The sequence below is a fragment of the Phacochoerus africanus genome, chromosome 3, assembly GCF_016906955.1.
Source record: "Phacochoerus africanus isolate WHEZ1 chromosome 3, ROS_Pafr_v1, whole genome shotgun sequence".
Lineage (NCBI taxonomy): Eukaryota > Metazoa > Chordata > Mammalia > Artiodactyla > Suidae > Phacochoerus > Phacochoerus africanus.
This window is the reverse complement of record NC_062546.1, coordinates 201,504,609-201,516,586: the sequence shown is the minus strand read 5'-3', so window position 1 is coordinate 201,516,586 and position 11,978 is coordinate 201,504,609. Positions and strand designations below refer to the sequence as shown.

General features: G+C 53.8%; 1 protein-coding gene across 8 annotated transcripts in view; it reads right to left on the bottom strand.

The window, feature by feature from the left end:
- Positions 1-2,343: 2,343 nt before the first annotated feature.
- AGAP1 (ArfGAP with GTPase domain, ankyrin repeat and PH domain 1) overlaps positions 2,344-11,978 on the bottom strand; it is a 566,173-nt gene continuing 556,538 nt past the window's right edge. For all 8 annotated transcript variants that reach the window (XM_047773835.1, XM_047773837.1, XM_047773836.1 and 5 more), the window contains one exon: positions 2,344-9,700. In XM_047773835.1, the coding sequence (XP_047629791.1) occupies positions 9,497-9,700 (204 nt within the window). In that variant the 3' untranslated portion in view covers positions 2,344-9,496. The remainder of the gene's footprint in view (positions 9,701-11,978) is intronic.

Sequence of the window (11,978 nt, the reverse complement as noted above, 5' to 3'; positions counted from 1 at the left end):
TTCAGTATGAGCGAAAAATATATTAAAACACCCAGCCACGTTCTTCAAAGTCAGTGGCAAACGGTGAGCCTTAAGATGCACCTCAAAAGCGTTTTTTAAAAAAATGCATAGGTATGGAGAAAAGGTGAACAGTCAAGTATAAAGAAGGAACTAGAAACCACCCAGAAGTCTTCACAGAGAGATGCCATGGCTAACGTTCTGGATATTTTCTTTTTCTGGACATAAAAATATCTTTCTTTAATAGAGCTCAGTTTTATATCCCCTCCCTATCCTAACGTTTAAATGTGCATTGTATCCTTTCTCCAGGTGATAAACACACTTCAGAAGGACTCGTCTTCCCTTTTGCTGATGGACTATAATTTAGCGATCCTCCTACTGTTAGACTTTGTCCTCATATGTTGTTATGATAAAAACCGCAGCCACGAATATTTTACGCAAATGTTGAAGTGTTCACATTACTCCTTGGCCAGATTCCTAGACATTGAATTTATTCATGTAATTAACACATATTTATGGAGCTCCCGCTGTGAGGAAGGCTTGTCTTGGCCCTGGATCCCTGGGCCGGAGGGAAGATGTTCAGAGCCTTGGACACCATTCCGCGCGGCTGTGCAGAAATGCGTTTTTACTTTGTTTCTACCAATAGCGTGCGAGGCGCCGCCCCGCTGCAGCCTGGCTGGCACTGCATAAGATCACTTAAACTTGGCAGGGAAATCTAGGCATTCAGTCTCGCTTGGGTTATCTTACTGACCTGGTTGAACTTTCCTTGGCCTGGAAAGAGGAGGGAATTCAGTTCCTTCCCCCAGGGCTGGAGCAGCTGTGATCTTGCGGAGGGGAGATGGGGGAAGGTGGGGACAGGCGGGGGCAGACCAGGATGCACCAAGGGCCCCTGGCTGGGCAGCCCGCCTCCACCTCCCACCCTGGCAGCTCTCGGGGAGTGTTCAGTGTGTGGACAGAAGCGGGTGTTTGGATGTGGGGAACCTAAGGGTGGAGGGGCAGAGACTGAGGGCCCCCCTTTTTCTTACCACCAGATCACTCCCCACCCCCACCTCCAAGCCCTCCTGGCAGCCTGGAGTGACCCTGCCTGGTCTGGCCTGTGGGGTGAGTGGTCAGGAGTGAGGCTTTAAGGATGCCCAGTAGATGGGACCCGCCTGGCCGCCCGTCCCCTTCTCCCCACCTGGATGCAGATGCTGAGGTAGAGCAGCCCTCCGTGCGGGCCAGGAGGCGACGAGCATCCCCGAATGAGGTTGACCAGATGGCCGGGAGGAGGCTGGGCCCGGACGGCTTTCTGGAACTGTCCATACAGCCCTGGTTCGCCTGCCCCCAGGTGCCGTCCCTTAACTGATTTAAGCTAGTGTTTCCTAAATCTGTTCCCAAATAGATAACCCGTATGCCTGGGAATGGAACGGATTTCTCCCAAGAGCACTTTTCTTTGTCCTTTTTTGGCTTACTTCCTAGGAAGACAAGTGACTTTTGTCCTGGTTTGCATTTGGCCTTGCTGGGGATCCTGGGGCCTCGTGGCTCCCAAGGATGGCATCATCTTCTATGCCACCTAGTCCACAAGACACTCTGTGGCACTGTAGGCTCCTGATGCCATGGGGAAATCGCAAGAGAAACCAACACCCGCGGGTCCCTCGACCATGTGGCTCAATCTTTCTGACATGGACCATCAGAGGAAGGCCTCTCTGCAGAGGGAGCAGCATCCAGAAGGCACTGACATTGCTAATGGTGGCAACTCCTGGGTGGTGGCATTTGGGGTGAGGTTTGCCTTCTTATTCTTCTCCTCTGCTTTGGGCAGGTGAACATAGAATGTATTGTGCAGGAGAAAATTTTAATATTAGCACGAACATCTCGGACTGGGTTTATTTTCTAGCCACTGCGGAGTTCTTCTCACCCATCTGGGGCAGTGGGGGCTAGTGCAAAGATACCTTAGAAGCATCTGGAAGGTCCAGCCCCAGCCAACCCCTGGCTGGGGGAAAAATGTTCCCTTGAGGTTTCTTCTTAATGAAAAGGTCCAAAGAGCGGCTCCTTGTGGCTTTTCCCTCTTGCCACGACTGCAGCACCTTGGGTGAGTTTCCTCTCGCACCGGCTGCCCCGGGGCCCAGCAGGATCCCTTCCCCAAGCACTCGCCTGGGAATAAAAACCCAATTCATCGTGACAAAGGACCCCTCCCCCCCAAAGAAACCTCCATGGAAGCGGTGTAGACATATTTTCATTTCTTTATTAGAAAGAGGCCTCTACACTATAGCCACTTCTTTTCATTACTTTACACATTTTTCTTTTTCTTTTTTTTTTCCCCCTTAGAATACTGTACAGCTGACACAAAAAAATCCCAAGGCAGGAAAATACAAACTGGCATATTTAATCAAAACAAGATCATATGAAATAACAAGCAAAGTGAAATGTCTGTCAATGGTTTTAATTACAGTACAAACAATATAAATAAAGCATCATTGAGTCATTGTGAAACATAAACTTGCTGAATGAGGTAATATAAAAACAACCCAAAAAACCCAAAAACCCAAAAAACCAAACAACCCAAAAAAACCAAACCCATCTCTGGATAAACCCCAGGCTACTCTTCCATCTTCTATACATGGCTATTTACAGAAATAGAGAAATGTGCTCAGAAGTGTCCCCAGGCTCGGCCTTCCCTGGTCCCTCCTAAAAATGCCTCTCACGCCTCACCTTTGACCTGCTCAGGCTCGCCTTTCAGAAACATGCCCGGTGGCAAGATAAGAACCTGGTCCCAAGTCAGAGACAGGAGAGCGGGGGGGCTGTCTGTGCCTGTGACTGGCGTGGCCCACGTCCCGCCTGGGACTCCCGGGACTCAGCAGGGCGCCTGTGATCAGGTGCACACGGCGTCCCCAGCACGCGGGGCTCAGGCAGGGGCAAGGGCGTCAAGGATTAGATGTAGTTTTGACCGAAAAACCCAGTGGGAGGAGGGAAACAGCACTGCGTTTAGGAGAAAGCCTTATTTCCAACGCCAAGATGCACTAACTGCAATTCCTCGGGGTACCCACCGCCCAGCCACCACGGAATGGCCCCATCCGCGCTCGCGTCCACCGGCGCAGCCCAAGACAGGTCCTGGTGAGAAAACTGCACGGACCCCGGGGCGGGACCAGGGGCTGCAAGGCGCACAGTGTGTTCACCTGAGCCCTAAGAGCGGAATCCCTGGCCTGGCCCCGGCCCCCCGGGGCCAGCCTCTGTCCCCGCCGGCCTCTAAAGAACCCAGGTGGGATGTATCTTTTCCCCGAGGCCACTCATCGGACTGTCTGGTGCCGAGCTGAGCACAGTGGCTCCTGCTGGGCTGCCTGCCAGGGTCTCTGCGGAAAGCTGTCACTCAGGGTTCCTAGGTACTGGCGTCATACCGGGGGTGGGAAGACAAGGGGGGGTTCCCTTTAATTGCCATAAGCCACTGCTGAGTGTGAGCACTCAGACTCTGGGCAGAGTCCTTTTTACAAGAATGTTTGAACCAGCTCAGACATCAGCTTCCGGGGCCAAGCCGGGAGACAGGGGCGCAACCTGCTTTGGGGGCGCCTGTTCCTGACAGGGGCGTCCTGAGGGGCATTGCTCCATTCGAGTTCCCTCGACCCTCTCACATCTCCTGTGGTTCCTTTCTTTCCCCTGCATCTCAGGACGGAGGGCAGGGAAGGCCCACCGACCCTGAAACCTGGGTCAGTCCTCAGTGCACTTGCATAGGCCAGCCTTTATCCTTTGCCCTGCTCACGAGCCGCGGGGGGGTCCTTCTCTGCAGAGGCCACGTCTAGGCCTGACACAACACAAGCCCCCAGCCCCCCTCTCTTGCACTCAGGCAGGTGCCTTGCCTCGCCCATGGCCAGCACCTGCTGGGTGCTGGGGGCCCCATGGCTGGAAGTCCATGCTTCTGTCCCTTTACCTGGGGCCGCTCACCTGTACACCTGCAGGCTTCAGAGCCACTGCGGGTCTCGGCTGGGCTCTCCCGTCCCCACCCTGCCTTCTTCCCCAGCACTGAAGGCCCTTTGGATGGGATGAGGGCCTCAGACAAGGGCATTTTTATCAAAAAGGGGGTGAAAACCCCCAAACCAAATGCAGTCACAACTGATAGCAAAAACACCACCACCTCATAGGTGAAGTGTGGCAAGGAGAGGCTTTCGAGTTCACGGTCACTGCAGCCTTGCTTTGGGGAGGGTGCTTACCACCCTGGAGAAACAGAAATACTTCTAAAACTTGGGCTTTTTTTTTTTTTTTTTAATTGCAGATTAAAACCAGACTTTACGGTGTTAACAGAATCCCCTACTGATGAAAAGTCCTCTAATTTCAACCTGGACCCAAAGTGAAAAAGCTGAACTGGACAAAAGCATGAGCCTGTGTTTAAAAAGCAGCAGAACAGCCACAATTAGAGAGGGATTTAGTCATAGTTTTGGAAGCTCTATTTCAGGTCAGCACATCCTCTCTAAGGGGGACACAGACCCATGACTTGGGGATAAGACTGAGGTGGCTGAACGTCCAGCGTGGGGATGCTGGTCCTGAGTGGCAATGACCCCTCTCTCTGGGGTGTCACAGCATTTAGGGTTCCAGGGACGACGGCCTGGCAGTGATGAAATGAAAGCCGGGGCACTGTTCCATCTGTGCCAACTGACTGACTCATTCCCCTCTCTCCGCCCCTCGACTGGAGGGGGTCCGACGTCCTGACTGAAAGGCAGCTGACGGGGACACGTGACCAACCAAGGAGCCGCGGGAGGAGCGCACAGGGCGGACCCCACCCTCCCGGGAAGGGGGGCAGCCGGGCCCCCTGCCCACCGTGAGTGGCACCCCTAGGCACCTGGCCAGGCCAGGGTGGAGCCCACACCAATGACCCCCTGACCACGGGGCTTCCTGAGGAAGCCACAGGGGCCAAGCCCCACAAGCAACACGTCCACAATGGTGAAAAGCGAAGAATGCAACGTCTCGATGCCGAGCGCCCTTAGCTTTTTGGTGAAGGATGAGGGTGAAAATCACGGCAAGACACGACTTCACAGAGGGTGAAACCCACGTTTGCGGAGGCAGCTGGAAATAAATTATATTTCCTGGGAAAGAAAGATGCGTATCCCCAGCACATTTCCATCCGAACTGCTTCCTGACGGCTTTTCAATTTGTTTGCTCGAAGGACATAAATACCATCCAGGGGAGTTCTAGAAAAGTCGAGATGACCTTGGGGGGCGCGAGACGGACGTCAACAGAGCAGAGGTGGGGGGAGGGGAAGCGGCCCCTCCAGAGCTAAGGCATCTGCCTGCCCATCCTCCGCGCCTCGTGGGCGGGCTCTGAGACTCGGCCGTCCTCAGAGAGGACTTGCGTGGCCGCAAGGCTTCTGAGCCTCCCTAGGCGGGAGTGGGGAATGCCCCCTCTTGTTTCCAGAACATTCTTAATGCAGGGAGAAGGGTCGGTGGGGTGGGAGCCACGGGGACCGTGAGCACAGCCTGGCCCGGGGTCCGGCGGGGCGCCAAGGGGGAGGGTGTGCCCACCGAGCGCAGACATGGGAGGTGAAGGTCACCCTGACAGGGAGGACGGCTCCAGCGACGTGCACGTCCGCGGACCAACCCGCAAGCTCAGGGAGGGATGGGGGGGGCATGGAGGGGGCCTGAAGCCACCCTCTGCCAGCGCAGGGTCCCCTGCAAGCAGATCTGGCGTCCCCCCTCCCCGGAACATCAACTTGGACTAAGGATGGAGGTCGCGTCTCGGTACCTGGGCTCGTCCCTCGGGGAGAAGGGCTCTCATGCCTGCCTGACACATGGGCTGAGAAGCGGCACCAGCGGCTCAGCCGAGGCAGGGGAGGGGCTCAGCAGGAGGGGCCGGCTGACCACGTGCCACCGGTACCCCCAGGACATGGCCTCGGGCGAGCTGGAGGGGGTTCCCGGTGCGGGGCTCAGGTTCTACCCACGTTCTGTTCTTCATAAACGGGGCCCCCCTCCTGAGCATCCGGCCCCTCAGTGGGTGTCAGGCTGTCATTTATCACCCTGTGGTCCCGACATCACCAAACCCTGCAAGGCCCCAGGTTTCCCAGCTGAGGAAGCGAGAAGCGGATGCTGCCCAGGTGGGAGCCCCTGGTGAGGCCAGGGGACCGCCCCCCCAGGCCTGCCTTTCTCGTTGGACTCTTGTCCCTAACGAAGTCCTGCTGGTTCCTTTGCACACGTGGGAAACGACCCTGAAAGTGTGCAAAGGTCACAAAACCTGGGGGCGGGGACAGAAGGGAGCTGAGGTAAGGACATCAGGCTGGAGTCACTGGGGAAGAGCTGCTTTCTCCTGTGCTGCCAGCCCCATAGTCAGCCTGCACCTGCTGCCCGCACCTGCTCCCTGGGGTGAGTCCACACGGCGTGGACCGTGGCTCGGTAAGGACCACGCTAGTTCTCCAGGTCCACCTGTGCAGGGTCGGAATCAGGCTCCTTTCTCTGAAGGGGTCTCCCGGCCATGGGAGCAATCCAGAGAGAAAGGGGTGCATGCAGACCACCTGTGCGAGCGCCCTCAGGAGGGGCCACCTGCTCACATGCCCTCCCCAGCCAGCGGGTTTCTCATCAAGGAAAAATTTTCACTGAAAATTCCGAATAGAGGAGACTAGAAGAGGTTGAATAGAAGTGGTCACGTGGAGTCCACAGGGGTCATTTCCTATGTCACTGTCCCAGAGCCTACGTGGAAATAATGACAGCTCGACCCCCTTCCCAAACTGGCTACTTCTAACACTGGCCCTGGATCGTGGCTTCTCTGGTCTTGGTGTTAGTAAGGCTTGTAAGATGGGAATGACAGAGCGGTCCAGCAGAGAAGTCACTGGAATACAACAGATGAGCCCCTGGTCGCCTGTACGTTCAGGGAAAAACCTTTAAAAGCCACGACAGCCTCTCCTCTGTTGCCAAAACTCGGGCTCAAGAAAGCAGGCTGCCCCCCAGAGCAGATCAACATGGCTAAAAATAGCAGGCGAGGGGTGTCCTTTTCCAAGGAGGAATCAGTGAAGTCCTGGCGCTGGAGGGGAGGCAGGGAAGGAGAAGGTCTAGCATTCGGGCCATGAGAGGCTAAGTGAAAAAGGAAGTCATTTGGGAAAATATTATATTATAAACACATATCATAATATGTACACACCCATATACATCCCAAAGAGAAGCCTCACAAGGAATTCCGTCTCTTTTCGAAAGAAAGGCTTCACTCTGATAAAGCATTCCTATAGTGGGCATCAGCTACAATGAAATAATTTAAGAATTTCGTTATACTCTACCTGCCTTCACTACCTATCTATGCAAATGGGGACACTGACGTGTGTGGCTGGATGAGAGCAGTAATGCATTCTTCAAAAATAGGAAGGACTTTTTTTTTTTTTTTTCTATTCACATTGAAAATAACCACACAGTGATGAAACACAGAATTAAAAACCGGGCGGAGGGATTACGGACCTGCGGTCTAGGCTCCCAGGCTTGCGGCTCCCGTGCCCTGTTGCCCCGGGAACTGCCACGTTCCACTGAGCTGCGTTAAGGTTAGAAATGCCCATGAAACACTGACCCACAGAGAAAGTGTGTAAAGCTTTATTTTTTTCCCCCACCTATTTTAATTTAAAATTTCTTTAAAAAGCGAAAGAAGAGGAAAAATTCTTACAAAATAGAAGGTTTAATATATGAGAGCCAGGAACTTTCCCGGAGGCAGCAGGGTGAAGGGGGCCCTACGTTTCTGTGCTGTCCTTCATGGTGACACCCCTGCCACCGCCGCCACCCCCGTCATGCTGCCCAAGGGCTCAAGGCACAGTTGCCCCTTTTCTTTTTAACCTCAGGTGTCACAATCTGGTTTCCTATGTTTGGCCATGACGCTGAATGAAGGTGGCCAAAGTCTGAAGCAGCCAGAAACCATGGTGACGGCAAATCGGGCGACCTCCTGAAACAGAAGGGCCTGGCCCCCGGGGGCGGGGGGAGAGTCTGATTAGGAGTCTCACAAGCCGGCCTCTGCCCCCAGCTCGGCAGCGGCGGTCAAGATGGACCTTTGCGAAGCGCTTGGGTCTGGAATTTGCAAAGTCAACCCCTGCCTTGTCACGGCCCCTTCCTCAGTGTTGGCCAAAGTCGTGTCAGTTCTAAATCGTGCTTTTTTTTCAATAATGAGGCATCACATGCCCCCTTCCCTCTCGAATATGCTTCGGAGTCTTTTTAATTTTTCATGATTTTAATAAGCAAATTGTACCACCACGGTATCCTGATATGCTCCTTCTTAAAAGCTGTACATCACATTAATGGAAGTGTTTACTGCGGGCGCTATTTCGCATGTACAATGATCTGTAACCCTCTTATCTCAACCAGTTGCATATTATTAGTTCACATCTAGTTCAATTTATAAATTAACAGAGGTGCCATTTGTCTGTACAAAAATCAATGCATATTTATGAACTTCTTTTATTCAAATAGATTTTCACACATCTCATCTAAAGACATAATACAGGAGCCTGTGTGACTGGGGTGACGTGGCCCGGGAGTGACGGAGGCCCATGACACACGCCGTGGGTTTTTTTTTTGGGGGGGGGGGAGAAAGAGCTTTTTATGCATGGACTTTGAGTGCTCAGTGTGCTCGCAATGTGGTCGTTAGCGGAATTCGTGCTTTCCTTGTGAGATTCCAAGTCACTCTTATTTATTTTTTCCATTCTGTTTTTGCACCAAGGAGGCTGCAGTCAAATAATACTCAGCAACTGATTTCCTCTCTTTGGACTGAAAAATTAAACAGATACTAAATTATGACAGTGAATTTAGTAAGGAGAGCTCCAAGGGCCCGAAAGAACATGTCTGGGATAATACGATGCTTCTAAGAGTATTGCAATCACATCGTGGCAATCATCAGAGCGTGCTGGGTAACTACCTCCTCAGCTAATACGCTTTCTTCTCGGTGATGACTAATCATGTTCTATTAAACGGCGGTGATGCTGGAAGAACTCGACTACACGAGAGTAATGAAGCCAGTACTCTCCCTGGACAAATTAGCTACAACTGATTTGACACATACCATCATAGGGGCTTCAAACCTGACAAACTCTGCTTGCTTCTGATTTATGCCGTCAAGCTCCTTGGAGAAGAGATGGAATCCCAGTGTTCCGTTCGGTAGAGGTGCAATGTACTGATGTGCTTAACTGCCAGTTAAGGGGAGTTGCCCCTTCTGCCGGCTGCTCGCCTCCCCTCCCCTCCCCCCCTCGTCCCCGAGTCCCTTGTGCCCTGCTCCGTCTCCCGGTCACCGGAGGGACCGGGGTCCGGCGCCGTGTGCTGCAATCAACGAACCCAGGCCCTCCGGCCGCTCCTGTCTGTCCGGCAGGGGAGTTTATGCAAAGGAATCCATGCTGCTGCCTCGGGGCCTCCGCCTCGCGCCGCGCCCCCCAGGACCGTCCGGGGTTTGTGATGTCACTGGGGGTGGGGGGTGGGGGTGTGGGGGGGTGGCAGGGGTCCGCCGGGAGGAGCCAGGGGACGCGTCGGGACTCACGTGCCGGTGACTCCCGAGGCCGCGGGGTGGGGGGGGGGGAGGCCGCGGGTCCTCAGATGATGGTGGGGACTCTCCCGCCGCTGTTGCCCCGGTTGTTGTTCTTCCTGGACAGGTTGGGGGTGGCCATGAGCACGAAGCGTTCGTCGGGGCAGCCGTACTGCAGCAGGACGTCGATGCACTCCTGGCTGGAGGCCTGCCGCGCGTAGGCCAGCGCCGTGTTCCCGTGCGCGTCGCGGGCCATCACGTCCACCCCGTACTGCGGAGAGACACGGCCACGTGAGGGTCACCGGGGCGTACGAGGGCCGGGCTAGCCGGGAACCCGCTGGGGAGACCAGAGGCCCGGGGCGGCCGCACGGCCTGGCCCCGGGGGTGTCCTTAGCGGGAAGAACGTGCGCTTTTTGCGCCGAAAAGCCCCTCCCCTGTGCAACAGACACGGACCCGGGATAACTCCGGTTTTGCTATTTCTATTTTGTTTTTAAAATTTTTGGACTCTCTTCCTCTAAGTCCCCTCCCCCTAACCCCCGTCGACCTGTGACCTCCTTTTCTACAAGTTTGGTGCTTGTTTTATTTTGATCGATTGCTTTTTTGGTCTTTTAAGGGCCTCACCCGCGGCATATGGAGGTTCCCAGGCTAGGGGTCTGATCCGAGCTGCAGCTGCCCGCCTACAGCACAGCTCACGGGCAACACCGGACCCGCGACCAGGGAGCGAGGCCAGGGATTGAACCTGCGTCCTCATGGATAGAATTGTTTCCCCTGAGCCACAGCGGGAACTCCCTTCTCGTTCTTAAAGTATAATTGATCTAGGACACTATGTTAATTCCTGGTACACGGCACAGTGATTTGATATTTCTACACATTTCAAAATGATCGCCATGATAAATCTAGCTGTCCCTTGTCACCATACTGCTATTCCATGGTGACCTGCCAGCTGTAAACACAAAAAAACGGATCTCGGAGGCTGTTCATTTGCACTGTGTGAAACACCAAGGTGACACACAAAAGCACAAGAAGAAACAATCAGCTACACGCTGGCTCTTCAGAGATAATCTTGGCTCATGTTTCAGTGTGTTTCCGTCTAACGGTTTTTCTTTGGACTTAAATGCAGATGTGAAGAACAGAGATAAGAGCGGCACAAGCAATTTGTATCTTTTTTTTTTTTTTAACCGAACACGGTGCACTGATCATTTTCTCATTATCATTAAAATTTACGCAAAAGCACAACACAGAAGAGCCAGAGTATTCCTCCGGACCAACAGCACTCAGTGCTCTGTCTGTGGGCGCCACATGTTGACCTGTCCATCCTCATGTGGACTCTTTCTCAGCATCTCTGGCTCTTAATTAAAGTGATGACCGGAAGGGGAACTTCTAGGTTCAATCACACAAACGTTTTCTTTTTTATCTCATTAAAAAAATTTATTTATTTACTTTTGGCCATACCTGTGGCAGGTGGAAATTCCTGGGCCAGGGATCGAACCGGCACCATGGCAGGGACCTGAGCCACAGCCATGACAACGCCTGATCCTTCACCCACTGAGCCACCAGTTAACTCCTCCACAAGCATTTTAAAGTTTCTTGCTCTTGGGAAAGGGTGGATTGGGAGTTCCCTGGTGGCGCAGCAGGTTAAGAATCCAGCGTTGTCACGGCTGTGGCTCTGGTCATTGCGCTGACTCGGGTTTGATCCCTGGCCCGGGAACTTCTGCGTACCATGGGCACGACCTGAAAAAGAAGAAAGAAAGGAAGAAAAAGGGTGGATCGATGTCCACTTCCACTGTAACTTACGGAGTTCTCATCTCTCGTCTTCAAGAAGCATTAGCATTAAAGGAATGCTTGGCCAGTGTGAGAGGAGAAGATGACATGTGACTTGTCAGTGGAACTGTGCTCCCTAAATTCATCTGCTGAAGCCCTAACGCCCAGTCCTTTAGAACGTGCCTGGATTACAGAGGTAATGAGCTTAATTGCGGTCACATGAGAGGGGCGCTCATCCAACGTCACCGAGGTCCTTTTAAGAAGAGGAGACCCCAGACTCTGTGCGTGTGCTCAGAGAGGACCGGCCCCGTGAGGACGCAGCCAGAGCTCAGCTGTCTGCAAGCGGAGGGGAGAGGCCATGGGAAAAAGACCCTGTCCTCACCTTGATGTTAGAAGTGGCTCCCAGGACTGGGAGAAAATAAGTTTCTGTTGTTGAAGCCCCCGCCCCGTCTGTGGCATTTGGTCAGGGCAGCCCCAGCAGATGCCTGTGCAACTGCTAACAAGATGCTGACCACGAGTGATTTGGGTACCTGTGCATCCATTTCTCCATCACACCCATCCCAAGAGTCAGGTCAAAGTACGTGGAAACTGGCATTGTGCTCAGCTGTGTGGACAGACCCGTCCCCTGCCCTGGGGGTGGGGACAGAAGAGCTCCCAGTGGGTGACCCCCCCTCTGGACAGTGTCCCACCGCTGGTGAGCACGCACCTCCCTCCCCATCCAGTGACCCAGGGACCCACTCGTTCTGCCACCTTTGGAATGGGGACCTACTGTGGCAGAGGACCCCACA